The 22,056-nt window shown below is 40.1% G+C and overlaps 1 protein-coding gene and 1 pseudogene across 11 annotated transcripts; one reads left to right on the top strand and one right to left on the bottom strand.

Moving 5' to 3' along the window:
* LOC116082638 overlaps positions 1 to 1,586 on the top strand; it is an 8,638-nt pseudogene extending 7,052 nt beyond the window's left edge.
* Positions 1,587 to 2,386: 800 nt separating this feature from the next.
* Positions 2,387 to 19,301, bottom strand: Znf322 (zinc finger protein 322). 11 transcript variants are annotated; one of them, XR_004115069.1, is made up of 5 exons: positions 19,229 to 19,299; positions 18,186 to 18,268; positions 12,168 to 12,244; positions 4,784 to 6,906; positions 2,387 to 3,740 (listed from the first exon to the last, which is right to left on the bottom strand). XR_004115069.1 is itself a non-coding variant. In XM_031358623.1 (4 exons), the coding sequence occupies exon 4, from the start codon at positions 6,729 to 6,731 to the stop codon at positions 5,532 to 5,534; it is 1,200 nt and encodes a 399-aa protein (XP_031214483.1). In that variant the 5' UTR covers positions 6,732 to 6,906; positions 12,168 to 12,244; positions 18,186 to 18,268; positions 19,229 to 19,301; the 3' UTR covers positions 2,387 to 5,531. The 11 variants fall into 11 exon arrangements, 10 of the variants coding, with proteins under 10 accessions (XP_031214483.1, XP_031214475.1, XP_031214478.1 ...); XM_031358623.1 differs by having other exon boundaries at positions 2,387 to 6,906; positions 19,229 to 19,301; XM_031358615.1 differs by having other exon boundaries at positions 2,387 to 6,906; positions 18,186 to 18,265; positions 19,229 to 19,296.
* Positions 19,302 to 22,056: the final 2,755 nt, after the last annotated feature.

Consider the following 22,056-nt stretch of genomic DNA (forward strand, 5'->3'; position numbering starts at 1 on the left):
CACTAGAAGCTGATCTCTAGTGCAGTGCTTAGCCTTGCATCCTGAGCGTGAAGAAGAGCATTCAGAATTAGTTAACCAAGCCTGTGGAAATTGCCTCGCCTCCAGGGCTGCAAATGCTTGCACTACCAAAGAAGCCTGTCATTGCTGCTGGACCGCATAGTGCAGATGCACCACAATGCCAATATCCTGACAAGGACCAGTAAAGCACCCACTGTTCTAATACCCATTGTTCTCAATTCAAAAGCTCTTACTTATTTCTTGCATATTAGTTTAAGATGTTCTAGTCACACAATGTAACTTAATAGCAAATTATAAGGCTTTCTATAGCTATACAACTAATCTGGCTATTTCTTTCCCATTTCAAATATAACCATTTTACATTTTCTAGAAACACAACTTATTAACAATTTTTTCTAGCCCCAAAGCCCAGGGAACCGGGTAGACGACTCATCATAACTTCTTCAAGCTGAACGAGGGTGTAGAGATATGAGGGGGGTGGAAGGAAAAACAGAACTGGTCTTCTGATGTCTGTGTCTTAACTGGATCAGGCTGAAGTTCAGGATACCAGGAGTTCAAGCAGGCGGTTTAGATGAGGAAATTCACCAAGGCTATATATTTCTGTAACACATAAATCTCCAAACAAACTTTCAGAATTATTAAGATATATATTTTTGTTTGATTCTCTGTGCAGTGCAGGGACTGATGGCATGTCCCTGAGGGTGACTTGGTCTCTGTTAGTCCCTTTACCTAGGTGATCACCCACAAAACTATATCTCCCATCAGTCCTTCCCAGCCATCCGGAGCCACAGCTGTTCCAAGTTTCCTTTTTAAGCTTGTTTACTCTAGGGGCAAAGGTGCTAGTAGTTTAGCGCAAAAAGCTGTTGTCCCCTTTAAGAGCAGCTCGTGCAGACAGTCAGCCTCTATCATTCTAGCTACAAAGTCTGAAAAGAGCTCCATGGGTCCTGCAACTTCTCCATTGTTAGGCAATGATTTCCATGCTCTTGTAGCAAGCATATTAACTTGCTCATACACCTGCAGTGGATATCCAGTTTGCTGCTGCGCAAACCTGCCCTGACCCAAAAGCATATCCAAATCCCAGGCAGGATTACCAGCTGCTTGATTAATAGCAGCCTACTCATTGGATACAGGCGGCCCTGGACCTGTGGGCTCCACCCCAATGGTGAACCTCTCCATCCGCTGTACTAACCTCTCAAGTTCCTCTTCAGAGTCTGAACCACCTTCATCAGTCTGATTCTCAGACTTTGCTGACCTCTCTTCCTCCAGCTGTTCTAACTCTTCCTGTTCCTTCTCTACTGCTTTAGAACACACCCCATTCTCCAAGCAGCTCCCAATCAGTTTCCAGATTGGTCGCACCCCACCTTTTAATAGCTCCTTAAGAGCAACAAACACGAGACAAAATTGCGAGTTCCCCATATTATCACTTTTGATTCGTCCTTAACGGGACCTTATCGTTCCAATCCCAGAGACCTTATCGCCTCTTCACCGAGGACCTTATCACTCCATATATTTGCGGGCCCTGTGGGCGAGGGCCCCGCTGCCCGTTTTTTGACCTGGCTCCACCATAACCTGTAATAACTGTCCATTAATATCTTTCATTGATCTGCATTCATTGGTCCAATGATTTCCCTTTTTACATCTTGGACACAATCCACGTTATTTTGGACGGTCCTGCATAACCCCTGTTTCTGCTGTTTTTCCTCTATTGGGACATTGCCTTTTAAGATGTCCTGGTCATCCACACCAAAAGCATATACCTGGGTTCCGCTTGTTACCTTGTGTTATCTGCATAACCGCAGCGGCAAATCCTACATTAGTTAATGGACCACCCAGTTCCCTACATACTTTCATCCAAGCTTCAAGTCCCTTATGCTTGTAGGGAGTTATAGCAGCCTTACATTCCTGGGTACATTGCTCATAAACTAATTGCTTAATCAGCAGCATGGCTGGATCTGGGTCTCTGAAAATTCTTCCAGCTGCTTCTACCATTCTATTACTAATACCAGGGCTATTGCTGTGACAAACCCAACCATGAGAGGTCTTTGTTTGGTTTGTTTTTTTGAGGAATGTGGCAGATCTGGGGATTTTGGACTTGAGAAGTAGTTGATTTCTATAAGCAGAGCCTAATGGGCCATCAAAGTTAAGAGCTTAGAAGACAGTAGTACTGAGAGGTATGTTCAAGAGGTTTCAGAGAGGAAAACTATTAGCAATTGGGTTAGAGATCTTTCTTGTAATATTTTGGCAAAGAATGTACTGCCTTTTGCCTTTGTCCTATGGTTATGGCTACTACCTACACATTGCATCATCAAGTATCCCAATGTAAATGTAAAAGACATGTTATTTTCTCATAGGATAGTGGAGACAAAAATGGAGTATTTCAGAACAAATCTTTATTTAAAAATTAAAGGTAAACAAAAACAATAAGCATAGAGGAGTACATGGATAGGACATAATTTATCTCATTTGGTCTGAAATCTTAAAAGTGACTCTGACTACTTACCTGAGGTAGATTTGCCTTGGCACTGCTTCAAGGGAACCTCCATCCATCCCAGAAGTTACCTTCTAGCTTTGCTTACAGGCTCCCATGTGGTCCTCTCCAACCTCAGGTTATGTTATGTAATACCAACACCTTCTTACCACAGTTAAAAGGCCTCAGGCCTGTTTTATATCCTCAAAGTTCTGTCTGAGGAATGGTCCATTGTTAATTTAATTTGAGACTATAGACAATTACCAGTGAGACAGGCTGAAGCAAGGGTAATCACCAACCTATCTCTGTCTCTTTCTCCATGGCCTCTCCATTATAATGACTTTTTTTAACTGTCATTGTCACACACCCAGTATTATGTAAGTATGACAATTTTCAAACTTTTACTAGTGACAGGCATGATTTTCCCCAAAGAGATTCATCTCATGTGTATTTATCACAATGGATAATTTTTCATAGTACTAAAATTATTTATAAAATTACTGGAACATGTTAGATCAAAAAATCTGACAGAGACAGGGGGTGGTAGTGCATGCCTTTAATCCCAGCACCATGGAGGCAGAGGCAGGGGGATCTCTAAGTTTGAGGTCAGCCTGGTCTACATAGCTAGTTCCAGGATAGCCAGGGCTACACAGAGAAACCCAGTCTCAGAAAACAAAACCAAACCAAATAAACAAAAAACAAAAACGAGCAAAACAACTAACACAATCAGTTTTCTAAAAGGAAAAATACTTGAACCAGATTCTTTACTGAGCTAAATTCACTGGCCTTAAGATTATGATTATCAAACAATTATCAGGTTGAGAGCTTATAGCCACATGTAAGGTAGCACCAGACCAATTTCTTGACTCCAAACACTAATACCCTCTGGACTTCAGGGGTTCACTAAATAGATTACAATAAAAACAGGACTGTGATTAGCAATAAAATAATTATAATTCTATACAAATATGCAGGACCTTGATATATTTATATTAAGTCTTTTAAGTCAAAGAAAGCAAATGAGAAGTGACCATTAGACAACTGCTTGGATCATAAGCTATCCAAGGAATGTGAAAGACAACCAGTTACCCTACTGGACTGGAAACCACATATATATCCTTAAACTTCAGGTCAATCTGCTGACTACTTTTCTAATATTTAGAATCCTACATTCCAAACCAAGAATATACCTTATATTGTGTTGACTGCAATCCTTTCCCTGGGATTAAACTGTATTTTTCTTTCCTTGATAGAACTGAAATAAATGAAAAAAAAAATGTCATTATGAAGCTTAATTTGCTGCAAGTATCAGGACAATAGACTGAAGAAGAACATCAGCTTTGGAGTCAGAACCCTCAAAATCAGTGTCCTGTTTATCTATTAAAATGCTTAATTGCATCTATCCTCCACTTTCTCTGGCTTACAACTTGCCCCCTATTCCTTCTGCTCTAAGCCAGCTGTTATAGCATCTATCACTAAAACAGATGAAGTAAGTCACAAAAACCTGAATACTATAATATCATCATAACCAGTATCCTAAAATTTGTTATTTTGACTTGAAAATGAACCTATAAATATGAAATTTCAGCAACCCCAGTGATAACTCAAAAAGAAATTTTAGGGTCAATTTTGGACATCTTAGGACAATTCTGAGGGCAGATATTAACACTAAGCAAAGAACTGAGTATTTTGCTTTTTGCTGAGGTTGATCATGCCAAAGGGAAACTACTAAGAATTTTAACCCAAACTAAGAACTCTCTAGTTTCTTAGCAACACACCACTCCCATTCTAGCCAAGGGATTTTAAGAAAGTTGGGCAGTGGTGGTGCATGCCTTAGCACCTGGGAGGCAGAGGCAAGTGGATTTCTAAGTTTGAGGCCAGCCTGGTCTACAGAGTGACTATACAGAGAAACCTTGTCTCAAAAAAAGAAAAAAACAAACAAAACAAAACAAAACAAAAAAAGAAAATCAAACAGGAAGCAAAGTCAAAACACTGCTTTCTTTCAACAATAAACCACACCCTACTTATACTCAAGATTACAGTTCTTTCCTTTATTGGTTTATGACATTTTTAAAGTGAAACTAAAGCAATCATTAAGTGGTTGAGACAAAAGAAAAGCATCTTTACCTGAGTTACCCTCCAGATCTACACTGCCCTGCCCCAGCTCCTCCAGAACAAGCTTTTGGGTTACTAAGACATTATTTTCATACAACTCTAGTTTTCATTTATTTTTTTCACAATGTGGTTCAACTAAGAGAACAACTCTTTGCATAACACAGCATATATACAGATTCTCACCCACAATTAGATCTCTCACTGGGACAACTCCTCCTCTGTAGAACTCGTTCTCTGGGGTCCCACTAGGTAAGAGCTTCTTTCTAGCTTCTCAGACGCAATGCATTTATGGGCTTTCACTAATGTGAGTTCCCTGGTGTGCCCCAAGAGCTGAAAATAAGTAAGCTTTCTTCATTCACTTATTGTTCCTCTGATTTTTGTCTAGGATGCAGCAAACCCAAGTATGACTCTCCAACAAGTGTTTTTGCCACACGCAAATATCCATTAACCCCAATATGGCTTCTCTGAAGGGTAAGAAAGTCAGAGTTGTTAGAAACTTTTTGCTGTAATGTCTGGGGCTTCTCCCCAGGGTGAATCTTCTGATATCCAATAAGGTATACAGACTATCTGAAGTAGTGCCAATACAAAACATTTATATGGTTGTTCTCTGCTGTGAATTGTAAAAATAAGGACGTAACATTGCTGGAGAGCTCTCATACCACATTGTAAGGCTTCCTACCTGTATGAATCTTGTGAGGAAGGTTTTCCAAAACCCAGAGCATTTATGGAGTTCCTTACAAGTGTAGCTAATAAAGGTATCCTGACAGGGCTACTCTCTGCATTAAAGCTTTTCTTACAGTCCCCAAGACTATAGACTCTTTCTCTGCATTCCAATGAAGTCTGAGATCTAAGGGAAATCTGAAATTTACCCAGTCTTTCTCTTATTGAATTCTGATATGTAAATATATTTTTAAGGTTATAAGACCTCTTGTCAAGACATCCGTGAGGTTTCCGATGCATGAGAGCTGAGATCAAGCCCCTTTTCACTCATATTACAGATGTATTCGTCATCAATGTGCACTGTCTGATGTTGAAGAAGAGCTGAGCTATGATGAAAGCTTTTATCACATACACTGTATTTATAATGGAGCTCCTCTGTTTGAGTCCTCATTTTCTGCTGGGCAACAAAGTCCATACCTAGGAGGAAGTCACTCTCACACATAGACCACTGATGTGGTTTTTCTTCCATATGAATTCTCTGATGTACAATAAGGTCCGAGCTACAGTTAAAACTTTTCTCATATTCAAGGCATTTGAAAGTATGAGTGTGAGTTGCCTGGTGCCTAATAAGGTTGGCACTCCGAGTAAAACTTCTCATACATTCCAAGCATTTATATGGTTTCTCTCCTGTATGGACTCTCTGGTGTACAATAAGATCTGATTTCTGGCCAAAGCACTTCTCACAAGCACCACACTTATACGGCTTCTCCCCAGTATGAACTCTTTTATGCACAATGAAGGCGGATCGGTGCCGGTAACTTTTCTCACATTTATTGCATTTGTAGGGCCTTTCACCGGTATGAGTCCTTTGGTGGCTAATAAGATCTGATTTCCCACTAAAAGCTTTTTCACATTCCAGACACTTAAACGGTTTCTCACCTGTGTGAGTTCTTCGGTGCCTTATGAGATTTGTACTTCGACTGAAGCATTTGTCACACTCATTACACAGATAAGGTTTTTCACCTGTATGGCTTCGCTGGTGGACAAGCAGATCAGAGCTCTGACCAAAATTCTTGCCACAGATGTCACAGGTATAAAACTTTTTACCTGCATGTGTTCTCTGGTGTCCTGAAAGGGCTAAGTGGTGCCAAAAGCTCTTCTCACATTTGCTACACTTATAAGGTTTCTCATAATTATGGATCCTCTGGTGGGAAATAAGATCTGAACTTTGGATGAAGGTTTTCTCACACATATCACATCTATAAGGTTTCTCCCCAGTATATGTTCTCTCACACATTCGTGCTAAGTTTTCACAAAAGTTTTGTTCACGTTCAAGGGACTGATATATTTGATTATCTATTTGAGTAATCTCACGTACATGAATATAAATCTTTTTCCCCTTCTGAGGGCATACATGGTATGTTTTCCTTTTTTGAGTTCTCTGGTTACATTTCTCTTCTGAAGTGTACATCTTCTATGGTCCCCTCCTAAGTGGTTTTCCATCAGTGTTCTTGATCCCTGTTTTCATAGACATTTTTCTGGTAACTTCAAAAATATATCTGTTTTAAGCCTTTCATTCATTAGTAGTTTTTGTTTAAAAATTTCCAGCATCATATACATTAGTTTCTTACTTGGTACCTCCAAACCTATGAAACAAAGTAGAAATATTATTTATATAGAAGTCTCAAAGCCAAATCACTATAGTAAAAACTGAGAGAATCTCTTTACTGGGGCTGGTGAATAAAGATGCTTGCTACTAATAAACCTGATGACCAGAGTTCTATTCCCACAACCTATCTACATGATACAGGTTGAAAAGTGAACGTCCTCCAATATCCACACTGGTGCCATGCAGCACCCACCTACCCCTACGCACACACACACACAGAGTAAATGCAAAAAAAAAAAAAAAAGGGGAGGGGGAGGACTAGAAAAGAGAGGGAAGATAAAATGTAAATTCTACATGAACCCCTTATCCAGAATACGTGGGAACAGAATTTTTTTGGATTTGAGATTTTGAAATACCTACATATACATAAAGAGTTGCTCTGGGAGGGCTAGAGAGATGGCTCAGCAGTTAAGAGCACTGACTGCTTTTCTGAAGGTCCTGAGTTCAAATCCCAGCAACCACATGGTAGCTCACAACTATCCGAAATGAGATCTGATGCCCTCTTCTGAGGTGTCTTAAAGACAGCTACAATGTACTTACATATAATAAATAAATCTTTAAAAAAAAAAAAGAGTTGCTCTGGGGATAGGATGCATATCTAAACACAACACTCATTCAGGTTTCATATTCTTCTTACACACAGGACCTGAAGACAAATTCATAATTTTTTTTTTTAATTTTTTTTTATGTTAATTGGTGCTTTAGCCTGCATGTGTCTGTGTAAGAGTGTCAGATGCCCTGGAACTGGAGTTACAGACAGTTTTAAACTGCCATGTGGGTGCTGGGAATTGAACCTAGTTCCTCTGGAAGAGCAGATAGTGCTCTTAACCCCTAAGCCCCTCTCCAGCCCCTCATAAAGTATTTTTAAATTAAAAACAAATTCTTATTATTGTGCCCGTGCCACAGCGCATGACTGGAGTCAGAGGATAACTCTGAAGAATTTGTTCTTCCACTTTTATATGCACCCTAGGAGGTCAAATTCCATGACAAGCATCTTTACCCACTGAACCATCTGACCAGTCCTCATATATTTTTAATAACTTTGTAAATAAAACAAAGTTTGTTATTTGAAATTTTCATTGCCATCAGTTTGGCACCTAACATACCTCAAATTTAGGAGTACTCCGTATTTTAAAATTCTGGGTTGAGGGATGCTCAATCTATGGTTTTCTTCTCTGTTATTACAAACATGACAGACATTACATATGATAAATTATCAATAGAAACTCATTCTTTTATGAACCTGGCAATTTGAAAACCAGGGCTCTGGGCCAGAACAATGGCTCAGTGAGAAGCAGCAGGCCAATTGGCCTGAGCTTGATCCCCTGGGCTTACATGTGGGAAGAAGAAAATTGATTCCCACAGGTTTCCTTCTGACCTCCATGTGCACACATTTACACACAAGTAAATAAACAAAAGGTTAACCTGGGCTGCTCTTTTCAATTCCTTTAGCTGGGAAATCAGGAGAGGTCTGATAAGGAGTACACTTGTTTAGGAACTGAACAAACTGAAGATGAGAGTTCTCTCAATCCTTCACACTTATTGTCTTGTGCAACCTTTTTCATAAAACATCACTGACTTATTTAGTGATGTAAATATAACTTTTCATCTTATTTTACTGAGAGAATCAAAGTGAGCAAACAGCACCCCTCCCTGTGTCACTGCCAGCACCTAGCAAACCGAAAGCTAAACCACAGCCTCCTTCCTACAGAGGATGCCAAGCTGCTGCTGCTCAATCCACAAACTTTCATCTATGTTTGGGGCTCTATCTGCTTTCTTCACAACTACATTCTGACAACCGTTCTGCCATCACTATCCTGCATCATCAATTTATTCTTTCTACAGGATCATTCTCATTAGTAAAGAGGCTATCCTCTCCTAAAAAAACAAACAAAAACAAAAAGCACAAACAACAAGCAAGTTCTCTCAACCACCTCAGCCTCAAACTACTCTTCCCATTTTGTTCTCCTTTACATTAGAATTTACCAAAAGAAAAAAGTTTCTGGAACATATATATTCCAATTAGACACTCACCCTTAACTTGTACCCAGATTCCTTTAGAAACCCAGACATCAAAGACACCTGACCCCTAGCTCCCAGCTTGAGTCATTTCTGGTCACACTGGTCTTTGCCATGGTTCCAGCACGCAGAACTATTTCCACCTCAGGGTCTTCGTGTCCTTTGTCTCTCTCTCCCTCCCTCCCTCCCTTGCCTAAGGACTTCTTTGGATTGCCTTCAAAGCTGCTCTTACTTCATTTAAATCTTTGTTCAACTGTTAAACATCTTCATTTGGGTCTTTTCTGACCACCTTATTCACCATCCCAACTCACATAACACCCTTTCCATCTTTCTATTTGATTTTTCTACACTGAATATGAGCCTAATAGACAAGAATCCCCACATACATTTCCATTACTATTATTCAGTTAGTTCACTGCTATTTAACAGCTACGACAATACCTGTTACATGCCAAGTTCTCAAATTTACAACAGATCTACTTATTTGGCATCTATACACTCCTATAAAACCTATGAATCATTTGTTGCTCACATTAAGTCTATTTTTCTAGGAAGTGTGTTCACAATTTATCATAAAAGCTAAATATTCAAGAAACAGATATTGGCCTAGAGCCTACATATAAAACTGTAAATGAAAAATATCAAAACTCATAAAAAAATGGCATGTTAGCAAATGGAAAAAGCTCACCAAATACAGCACACTAAAAAATAAAATGGAGCAGAACTTGGAGAAAACACCCCAAACAGATCTCAGGAGCACACTAGGATCATGTTTACCTCTCTGCTAATGAGACAATAGATGACTTATTATTTCATCAATGTACTAACTCCAGTTTCCTAACTTTCATTCAGCAATTTTTATTATTTCCTTATGAAAAACAAAGACATTGCTCTTGCTTGTTGCAGTGAGTGATAAATTTAATCAATAGAAAAAAATACCTATAAACAGATGCCAGTGTTCTAAAAGTCACGTGGAACAGCTTTTAAAATTTAAAATTTAGCTTCGAAGGATATGAGAGCTGAATACAAGGCAAACAGATGTGTAGGAAATGTAGCTTTGCGCTGCAGATGGACAGTGAGAGACACCAATGCGCTATAAGGCTAGCGAGTACAAGGAGAGGCAAACAGTCTTTGAGAAATGTGAACTACATAGCACAGACATCGTTGTGCTAAACAGTGATTGTGTCCAGTTTTCAACATTCTGCATGGTAGCTGCTGTCATTCAGATGTCTCCTGGCATCACAGAGAAACTCCTCACACTCTAAGCCCTTTTTCTCTGTTCATCTGATAGTGTTTTAGGAAGTGCAAATATACCTATCAAGTGAATCCTTGTTAGACAATAAAATACCCACATAAAATACCCACCCGCATCACATAAGCAGATACTTCTCTGTTTTTCTAACCAAGATGGTGAATCAAAGTTCACTTTGTCTATTCCTTCACGGTGGGTGTCAGAGTGCTAACGACTGCCTGGTGGGAGGAATCCACATCAAACACTCATTTGCTTGTCTATTCACCAAAGGCCTTTTAGGAAAGTTATTAGAAAAATCACTAACAATATCTTGAGCAAAGAGCATGCTGTCCCTATCACACTCAGTCCTCTAATCCTAAAACATCAGAGAATATTATTCCTACTTTCTTTTATGAGGCTGTTAGAAAAACGAGAGCCTACAACCTGCCTAGAATCTAATCTTGCCTTACAGTCAAAGTACGCAAGCAAAGGCCTTCTTTACATAGACAGAGAGCTCTCAATTTATCCAAAAATTTGAGATCACCCTGCATTCTCTTTTGTTTTATCCCTCACAATCAAGGTGTCAGGAATTTGTTAGCTCCATTTAAAAATTCATAAATCCAGATCCAACCACTTTTCATCAATTTCTGCTGCTACTAATCTGGTCCAAATCACTCTTACTTCTGTGGATTATTATAATTACTTCTTAGCCGATTCTTCTCTGTTATAGGCCTAAGTGAATGCTATTCCTAATCCCTACCATCTCAAAATGTAATATATTTGGTCATATGATCCTTTAAAGAATGACTAACTGAGGCCATATGAATGGCTCTGATTCAACTGGACTAATGTTCCTCTAACTAGAGATCAGGATACCCAGAGTTGGCAAAGAAGCATAGCCACACTGAAGACTCTGAGGACAGTGTGAAAGCAGCTGTTGTAAAACAAGGCAACCTCCAGACAAACTGATACTGGACTTCTAGTCTTCAGAGTGTGAAAAAAAGAGCAAAATTTGGTTGTCTGAAACACTCAGACGATAGTATGTTTTTTATAGAAGTTCTAACAAGCTAACAAGCCATCTGTGTATTGCTACCCTCTCTACTCTGCAGCCAGTATAATCCTGTTAAAACAGAAAGCTAGATTACATACATCTGTTCTTTCAAATTTTTTTCTTCCACTCACATCTTTACAATATCCCGAGTCCCAACTGGAGCTGCCCTGCCACTCTCTGCCACTGCCTGACTTCTTCCTCAGTCTTCTTACAGTCTGATCCAGCCACAATGGCTTCCCAAGCTGTTTCTCTTCTACACATACTCTACTTGGGATTTGTGCCCTTTCTTTCTTCTGACTTTGGTGTTCTTGCTCCAGGTATCGCCATGGCTCTCTCTTAATACCCCAATAACTATTTTTTCATTTCTTATTTCTTAATCAAACTGTTTCCAGCCACTCTATTTAACATTGTGAATCTCCAGTGACAAGGCTACCTATCACTTTTCCTGTCTTATGCTTCCCCAGAGCACTTACCACACTCTAATACACTCTAAAATTCACGTATTAGCTTACCGTACACTGTTAAATATAGGAAAGATGCTTTCAGTGTTCTTTCCCTAGTAGAGTAGTACTAAGTATACAGTGTTTAAGAAGCACTTGCTGTCATAAATGGATTTTCAAAGGAATTCTATTTCCTTGGGCTAGAAATTGCTCTGTAGTTAAAATTGACAGCTCCTCCCAAGAACCCAGGTTTGATCCCAGCAGCCATATGACAGCTCACAACCTTTTGTAACTCTAGTTCATCAACACTCTCTTCTGGCTCCCATGGGCTACAGGCCTACATGGTGCACAAACCTTCATGCAAGCAAAACACCAATAACAATATAATAATTACAAAATAAAAATTAAAAAAAATCTATTTTCCCGCATACTCTGATGAGGTGCAGTCTGAAAAGGAGAAGGTCCACTTTATAAGACTGAAGAAAAATGTAGCTTACCGATAAAGTAGACAGAAGAAAAGCAGCATTCACTTTATGGTCTTGAGAAAAATCAAAATTTAAAAAAAAACAGCTTTCTGTAAAACACAAGTACAAAAAAAACCCTTTATACTAGATCATTTACACATAAAGGACTTAACAGTGAATAAACATTTCCCTTAAAAACAGCAAATGAAGGATGCAGAAATAGTTCAGCTGTTAAGGGCATCTGCTGCTCTTCTAGAGGACCCAGGTTCAATTCCTACCACTCACATGGTGGCTCACAACCATCTATCTGGAACTTTAATTCAAAAGTACCGAACTCCCTTGTGCAGGGGCTCTCAGCATGCATATGCTACATAAACATATATGCAGGCAAAACACTCAATACACATGAGATGAAATTTCAAAAAAAATCTTAAAAAAAAAAGGGCAAACAAATGTTTTTTTTGATTCTTATTGATTCAACAGTTAAAAGAATTAAATAATTATTCTCAACAGAGGAATGGATACAGAAAATGTGGTACATTTACACAATAGAATACTATTCAGCTATTAAAAACAATGAATTCATAAAGTTGGTAGGCAAATGGATGGAACTAGAAAATATTATTCTGAGTGAGGTAACCCAATCACAAAAGAACACAGATGGTATGCACTCACCGATAAGTGAATATTAGCCCAGAAGCTTGGAATACCCAAGATACAATTCACAGACCAAATGAAGCTCAAGAAGGAAGACAAATGTATGGATACTTTGATCTTTCTTAGAAGGGGGAACAAAATACCCATGGAAGAAGATACAGAGACAAAGTGTGGAGCAGAGACTGAAGGAAAGGCCATCCAGAGACTACCCCACATGGGGATCCATCCTGTATACAGTCACCAAACCCATACACTATTGTGGATGCCAACAAGTGCCTGCTGACAGGAGCCTAATATAGCTGTCTCCTGAGAGACTCTGCCAGTGCCTGATAAATACAGGGGTGGATGCTCTCAGCCAACCATTGGACTGAGCACAGGGTCCGCAATATAAAGGAGCTAGAGAAAGGACCCAAGGAGCTGAAGAGGTTTGTAGCCCCAGAGGTAGAACAACATGAACCAACCAGTACCTTCAGAGCTCCCAGGGACTAAACCACCAACCAAAAGAGTACATATGGTGGGACTCATGGCTCCAGCTGCATATGTAGCAGAGGTTAGTCTTCTCGGTCATCAATGGGAGGAGAGGACCTTGGTCCTGTGAAGGCTCTATGCCCCAGTGTAGGGGAATGCCAGGACAGAGAAGCAGGAGTGGGTAGGTTGGTGAACAGGGGGAGGGGGGATGGGATAAGGGGTTTTCGGAGGGGAAACCGGGAAAGTGGATAACATTTGAAATGTAAATAAAGAAAATATCTAATAAAAAAAAAGTTAAATAATTAAATAAACAAACTTCGCAGATCAAATAATGAGAAATAAGTTGAAGAAAATAATGAACATAAACTTGGAAATCAATGAACTAGAGAACAGAACAAAGTACTTTGTAAAAAATATTTTTTATTTTATGTGTGTGAATGTTTTATTCACCTTTATGCCTGCATGTATGTATGTGCAACAGTGTATACCTGGTCAAACAGGGCAGAGAAGAATCCCCTAGAACTGTAAGACACCATATAGATATTTCGAATTGAATCCATGCCTTCTACAAGAGCAACAAGTGCTCTAAACTACTGGGTCATTTCTCTAGCTCTTATAAATTTAGTTGTAAGTTAAAATACTGGTACTTTGCCTGGCCTTGGGGGAGAGGCTTTTAATCCCAGCTACTTGGGAGAATAAACAGAGGATCATAAAAGTTCAAGGCTTGTCTGAGCCACCAAACAGGTTCAAAGCCAGTCAAGGCAACTTGGTGAAACTCTGTCTCAAAAAGCACAACCACCAACAACAAAAATCTAGCATGGTTCTTGCCTAGAATGTAAAGGCCTGTGGTTAACAATCCCTAGCACATGGGGCTGGAAGGACGGCTCAGTAGTTAAGAGCACTGGCGACATGGAGGCAGGAGCTGATGGAGTGGCCATGGAGGACTGCTGCTTACTAGGCTGCACTCCATGGCTTGCACAGCCTGTGTTCTTTCTTATAGCACTAGGACCCCAGCCCAAGGATGGCCTCATCTATAATTAGCTGGGATCTCCCACAACATCAATGTAGAAAAGGCACCACAGGTTTATCCATAGGTCAAACTGGTGGAGGTATTTTCCCACCTGAGGAAAAGGATTCTAGCTTGTATCAGACATAAAACTAGCCAGTAAAACACCCATACCAAAATACAATTTTTTTCTTTCTATGTCTCTGTATGTTACATGTGTGCAGGTGCATGAGGAGGCCAGAAGAGGGTCCCCCTGTACTGAATTATAGGCAGTTGTAAGCCACCTGACAAGAATGCTTGAAACTGAACTCGGGTCTTCTTAGAAGAGCAGGAAGCATTCTTAACTGCTGAGCGATCTCTCCAGCCCAAACTGTGAAGTTGTTTTGTTGGTTTTCCCCACTTTGGTTTGTTTATGATTTACTTATATTTTATGTGTATGAGCCTTCTTTCCTGCAAAGATATATATGCACTGTATTATTTTTCTATTGCTGTGATAAGACACCAAGGCAATTAGTAAGTATTTAATTTGGGTTTATGAATTTAGAGGGTTAGAATCCATGATGGGTGGAACAAAGGCATGATGTCAGGAATATCTGAAAGCTTACACATCATGATTTGTAAGTAGAAGGCAGAAAGAGCTAAGTAGGAATGACATATTTTGAAACTCCAATGCCCAGCCTCAGTGACACACCTCCAGTACCATGACTGCTAATCCTTTCCAAACAGTTCCATCCCCTGGGAGCCAAGTATTTACCTGTGGGGGCCATTGTCATTCAAACCATGCACCATGTACATGTACCATATATGTGCAATGCCCAAAGAGACCAGAATGAATGCATCAAATCCTCTGGAATTGGAGTTACAATCTACTGTTAGTTCAAGTGGGTACTGAAACTCAAACCTGGGTCCTTCGAAAATGCTCTTAACAGCTGAGCTGTCTCTCCAACTCCAAATGTAAATTTTAAAAATATTTTTTGTTTTGTTTTTTCAATACAGTTTCTCTATGTAACCCTGGCTGTCCTGGAACTCTCTCTGTAGACCAAGCTGGCTTCAAACACACCTGACTTTGTCTCCCAAATGCTGGGATTAAAGGAAATGTGTGCCACTACTCCCTAGCATTCAACTGTAAAAATTTTAAAGTGCAAGCAAATGCTATATTTTGTGTAAGAAATCAGAAATTTTAAAAACTGTATTTAAAACTATAAAGCTGTATTTTAAAAATATTAAAAAAATGTACTAACTGACTTGGTCAAAAATAAATTAGGAAAAAATAAGAAACTAATGTACTTGATCATCACAAGAATGGTGAAAATGGGATCAAAATCTAAGAGGACAAAACTGATGTGAATCAAAGGACAAAGTGCCATATTTCTTTAAGAACACATTTCTGCACACATATATATTCAGCAGAAGAAAATGGGTGGCTTGGGATAGGGCTCTGTAGTGCAGCACACGTAGGGCCCTAAGCCCTTATCACTAACAGAGCTGCAAAATGACACATGAAAGCAAATGACACCTGAATATGGTGGCTCACATCTATAATCCCTGCACTTGGAGGATAAGGAAGAGAACTGGTGAATATTTGAGGTTAGACTTGACTATAAAATTCCAAGCCTGCTTGGCCTACAAACTGAAACCCCATTTCAAAGCAAACCAAAAGACAGTTTGTTTCAAACAAATAACGTGATCACTCAAAGAAAGGAAAAAGTAACTCTTACATAGTATGAGACTATATATAAACTCAAGCTAAAGACAATAATTTTTAAAATTTTCTTTTACTTTTTTTTTTTTTTTTGAGAAATTGGCTCGTTATACAGCTCAGACAACAGGTTTTGAATTCAGATCTGCTTGCCTCAGACCCACCCCCAGTACTGAGATTAGAGGCACACAAGGCCTCCCAAAGTGTATATACACAATTACTGAATCCTAGTTATGGGGCTTTTCCTCATAGTATATACTAGTTGGTATGTATACCACAGTGGGATAATGGAACATAGATTCCCCAGTTACAGAAGGAAATTACAAATAGAAAAGAACAAGATTAGAATAAACTCTGTATTGTGGTTAGCTAGAATTAAAGGGCTATATCAGAATGAGGTCACAGTTTGTACTACATAGAGAAGCTGTATAGTATACACATGAAAGGGGTTTTTATCCTAATAATGGCAGCTCTCAAGTACAGCAATAATGTACGTATTAAGTACTAAGACTCCAGGTTCTAGATAGCATTCATCACTGAATGGAATCAGGAGACAAGGTAGATAACAGGATTTGCAAACCAGCCTACAATAAGTATCTTTGTTGAGTTAAAATATAGAAACGTTCAAACAAAAATACATTATGTTGATTTTTTACTGTCTCATGGTGATAGGGACTGAACCCAAGGCCTGCACACACTTCATACTCCACCACTGAGCTATATATATATGCCCTATCCTTTTTACATTTTGAGAAAGGTTTTCCCTAGGTTGTCCAAACTAGTTTTGTAACTTCCAATCCTCCTGCCTCAGCTCTTTAACTGAGTTTGCTCATAGTTTGGGAAATGGATCAGATTATCTTATTAAACTACCAGTCCAAAGCATCACAATTGCTCTCAATAGCCAAGAAACTATGGTGCACAAGAAAACAAACAGAAAACCAATTTTAAACCAGGAAACAATTTTCGTATGCAAATAAAATACGATTATGGCTGTCAATCTGCAAGACAGAATATGACACTTCCCAAGTTTAAAGTAGTGTTTCTTAACACATTTACAATAAATACAAGGTTTTTACTGCCCTCTATACTATGGAATTTCTGCCATTTTCATCCTCACAGGCACCTCAAAAAATTTTCTTCTTCTGCCTAAACTGCTGTTCCTCCATGTAGCTTTCTCCATTATCAGATTTAAGTAGCAGCCTGAAACTTACTACCTGAAAATGCAGCAGACCTTGACTACCTTCCTTAAAAGACTTTATGTCACTTCACACCACCTTACTCTCAGCATGACTATCCAACTTTATGATATGTACTTTATGTTTGTTCCCTTGTCTGTCTCTCCTACTATAGCATAGCATCCACTATGGTTGGAATTTTCTCTTTTGGTTACTGCAATATCTGTAACACTTAAGAGTACATCTGTAAGACAATAAAAAAGAACAAAAAACCAAGTAAACAAGTCTCGGACTGGAAAAAGAGCATCATTATCCTTGGGTATGTCTCCATGTGCATCTGGCAAACACAAACACAGCCTCCAAATCCTTACTCCAGGTTACTGTCTCTAAAACGCTCCTTTACCTGTCCTGGGAAGAGAGGACTTCTGGTTTTTCATGAGCAACATCAGACTGCATTTCATAAGCAAAGAACAGACAAAAGTTCAAATAGACAAGCTGAGCAACTGAACTTCAGAGCTCAAGAATCTTCTCAGTTAAAGAAGATATGGAATGATCAAACAGTAAATATTTAAAGTACTGTCTTAAAAACTATACTTGCCATATAGCCTCAGACCAGGAGTTGCCTCAATTTTCATTGATTACATGGATTATGGACATTTAATCCTCCCAAAAACACTGTAAAATTAGATATTACTACCATCTTACTGACAGAAATCCTGTTGCTATGGCAGTTACCTAATTACCCAAGAACTCACAGACAGTTAAGTAACAGAGCCAGGGTTTAAATATCCATCCTAGAGCCTGCCTGAGCATTGGGCACACTGCCTTCTTTGTATGGCAAATCAAAAGAGGGACAATTGTTGCAAACCTACTGTGAACATACATGCTTGTTAGAAAAGCAGGTGTACTGAAGGGTTATCAAAGAGCCACTATGTTAGCCACCAGAAAAACCCTTTTCCTTTTCCCAAGTAATTTTTTACCTTCTTTTTTGTCCCATCCCTACTCCAAAATTCACATTTATATAGAAATAGAAATATGTTACTTACCTCAACAAGAACTCAACGACTTATTCTTTCAGATCCACGAGGTCTAATCCAGAAGTACTCATAATATTTAATTCTTCCCTCTGCTAGAGGCAAAAGCAACAACGCTGAACATGACTGCAAAGCTTACATTATTTTTTTTACAGCAGGCCATTTAAATAATGTCCCATGTCTAATCCAGACATCATCCTTCAGCAAAATTTTGCTCATTCTAATGTTTCCTTATACCATTCCTCCTTCAAGAAGCAGTTTCTTTCTGACCTCCTCTACACAAAATAACAATTCTTCTAGCTGAGTGATTTTTAAATTCAGGACAAAGCCTTAGGCCGTTTTTTCTCCTGCTACTTGTTTTTGTATCACTTAATTTTTGCTGTTAAAACGGGGAGAGTCTCATGTAGCTTAGGCTGGCTTCAAACTCGCTAGGCAGGCTAGCTAAGGCTGGCTCTGAATTCCCTATCCTCCGGCGTCTACCTCCTAAACGCTCAGGTGACTGATAGGCGCATTATTATCTCAACTACGGAGATCAAGGATTCATTCCCGGCGCACTAAAAACGGTAGGAATACGATACATGAATGCAAAGTTACACAGGACCGAGGCTGCTAAAAATAAATGACTACGGAATGCTTTGAGCAAAGAGATTCGGTAGATTCCGGGGCAACTCAAACTAATCTCCGCCCTTAAGGCTGGGGGAGGGTCCTATCCGCGCCTGTGGTTCTCTAGACACTCAGGAAGGCTACAGACAGCGTTCGAGCCCGGCTCCATTACTACCTCCAGGACAGTCTCACAGGCACTCCTCCCAACTTTCCGTTGACGGCGATAACAAGGGCGCCGCACCCGGCCCCGACCCTCTCACCGCCAAGGACCGCGAGGACCCGCCGCACGCTTACTCCGCCGCCCCAGGCGGCACTTCCGGTGACTGGACCCTCAAGCTGGAGCTTCCGGGGCCGCGCACTCCGCGGCGGCCCGTTCGATCCCAAGGTCTCCTAGGGAAGGAGGGTGGGGCCGAGAAGCCGAGAGGTCAGCAAGCTAACCGCTGGATACCAACCTGGAGAACCCGTGGCCCGACGCCGCAAGGCCAACGTAAACGGCTCTCACCAGCTGGGGCGGGAGGCGTAGCCACGCCCCGAGTTACGTAACCACCCCTCATAGGGCCTCACCGGGATTCTGGGCCAATAGGCATCGAACCTCCGGAAATGGGCGGAGCCTGAGGGCGCCTGCGCCCTGGCTCTTTCGGGTCCGCAAACTACCTTTTCAGCTCTTGGAATTTGGGATTCTGGAGCAGGCCTACGCTCCGGTACCCACTGAATTGAAACCGTGCCCTGTGCCCGGTACTGCGGCTCTGGACTTTTGTTTTCTTTCTCCACGGCTGTTCAAATCAAGAGTCAGGAGAAGCGTCTCCAGGATAGATGCTGCGGACCCAGTCTTAAATACCTTGAAAAGCCGGAGAAGTGGAGAATTCCAAAGGCTCCGCGGAGCTGTCACTACGCTAGCAAAGGAGAAGGATGAGAGAAGAAGCTTTGAAAAGGGAACGGCGGCGTGGCCTTACTGCTGGGGAGAGCTGCGGGGAAAACCGTGTTGAAAGGACTTTCTGGTTGCGATTCTAGGCTGGAGAACAGATTCAGAAAATCAAAAAAGAACAGTCAATAGCCTCCTTACTTGAAAAAAAAATGTATGTAGGCCGGCGAGATGGCTCCTGTCTGGAATGAGGAGCGGAGAGTGCTTATTGCTCAAACCTGGCGACCAGAATTTGATCCCTGGAACCAATGTCAAAAGCGAAAAGAGAGAACTAACCGCAAAAGTTGACAGGCATACACAGTAATAAATAAGTATATAATATACACACATATACATGCATATATATATATATAAAAAACCCTCACAGGGGAAAATGAGTATTAGAATTCTCTGGTCTGGTGAAGAACTTGGATTGGGTGTTAAATTCTAGAGTTAGGGACTGAGGATGGCAGTTATGTGTTCTGGATTCACTAATTCCTGTTTTCAGAATCTGCAGAGTTACTGTATCTTATTTTAAATAAAAAAATTGTAAGGCAAAAGAATATCCCACCAGTGTCATTCTAATATTTAAGTTTTTTTCTTAGATTTATATTATATGTATGGGTGTTTTATCAGCATATATGTGCACGCGATATGTATGTGCGCTCTTGGAAGATGCCAGGTCCCCTGGAACTGGAATCATGCATGGCTTATGAGCTACCATGTGAATGTTGGCTGGGAAATGAGCCAGGGTCGTCTGCAAGAGCAAGTGATCTTAAATGCTGAGCCATCTCTCTAGCCCTAATTTTAATATTTGAATAACCTTTTATGAACTTTTTAGTGTAAGATGTACCAAACAATTCTAATCATGTTGTGGAATGAGCTGTGTATGACTATATTAGGAAGAAATGTGCACGTGTAATTGTGGGAGAGAAGGTGTTTGTGCCATCCCCTTCAACTATAAAACTGTTGAGACAATGGACTCCAAGGATTGGAACTGTGGCAGGAGTCTTCTGCTGAGAAAAGGAAAAGGACTAAGGCCTTGGTGCCGGCTAGTGGGAAAGTTAGGGCAGGATTTCACACAATTCTGACTATGATGAGTGGGTCTCCTTATGATGACCAGGACACCTTACTTATGCACATCTCATGACCTTTAAAAGAATCAGAACCTCACGTTAGTGGTGGAACCCCTTTACTCATTCCTCTTCCCAGTGTGACCATGTTGAGTAAATCCCTTTCACTGCTTTTTCTTGATTGTCTTTTTTACATATTGAAGATAAGTAGCAGAGCCTGGCTTGTTAGAGCTACCCAAGGTCCATGCATAGACCTTAACAGCTACTGTAAACAGGGAGATTAACTTGTCAACTTACACATTTAATAACAGGAAGCAGATTTGAACTAATGATATCAGAGCCAATTATTGTAACCTCCATACTTATGGCTACCTCAGAGTGTTGTGTGGAACTATTGGAGTGGACATTAAAGTGTGATGAATGCTGACCCTCTTTAGTCAAAATATTGGCTCAAGCAAAGTACTTAATACATTCAGTCTCTGAACATTCATTGCTAGTCTCTAGTTCATCTGGCATTACAATACAAATACACAGGTCCTCTCAGCCCTGAGCTGGCTAGTCTCATGTTCACATTCTGGGATGGAACTGCAGATGTCAATAGTTTAGTTGTAAAAGACGGTCTGAGAGCATAGGGATGGGACACTTGGCTAGCATTCTGCAAGAAGTTCAGAGAAGAATAAACAATTAGGCATGAGGTAAAAGATTATAAGTAGAAATAAGATGAAAAGAATGTGGAATGGAAACGAGTCACGGTTATTTCAAAGGAGCAAACCTCATCTTAAAAGAAATGAGAAGTCCAGGCCAGAGGCAAGGTGACTCTGTGGATGAAGATGCCTGTTGCCTCGGCTGGAAACCCACGTTTGATGCTTAGTACTCAGGACATAGAGACTGACTTCCCATGCTGTCTTCTGACTTGTGTGGTACCATGCTTGTGCCACCCCTCCCACATACCACATATGTACACAAAGTAAATGCTTTAAAAGAAAATTATCCCTGAAATTCCAGGCATGTTGCGGCAGCCTAATTATATCTGAAGTTCAAACATTTTTTTTTTAAGTTTTTTTTTTCTTTTTGTTTTCAGTTTTAAATGCTGAGACAAAGACAATAAGTAAAGTTGACTTTTGCTGGCAGGGTCAGATACTACAAAGGGATCAGATGAACTAGACCCCTGGGTGGTATTTGGATGGTATATACATACTATGAGCCATGTTTATATGGTATAGACACTTGTGTTCCAGGCACCTTATCAACCCTGTTTCTCTTTATTTCCTAAGTTGTTGAGACATCTCAGGTTTTCCACTGACAT

This window comes from Mastomys coucha, unplaced genomic scaffold (assembly GCF_008632895.1).
Source record: "Mastomys coucha isolate ucsf_1 unplaced genomic scaffold, UCSF_Mcou_1 pScaffold7, whole genome shotgun sequence".
NCBI lineage: Eukaryota > Metazoa > Chordata > Mammalia > Rodentia > Muridae > Mastomys > Mastomys coucha.

Excerpts from the sequence above, each read along its gene's own strand:
- Znf322 (XM_031358623.1), bottom strand. The coding sequence starts at position 6,731 with ATGTACACTTCAGAAGAGAAATGTAACCAGAGAACTCAAAAAAGGAAA.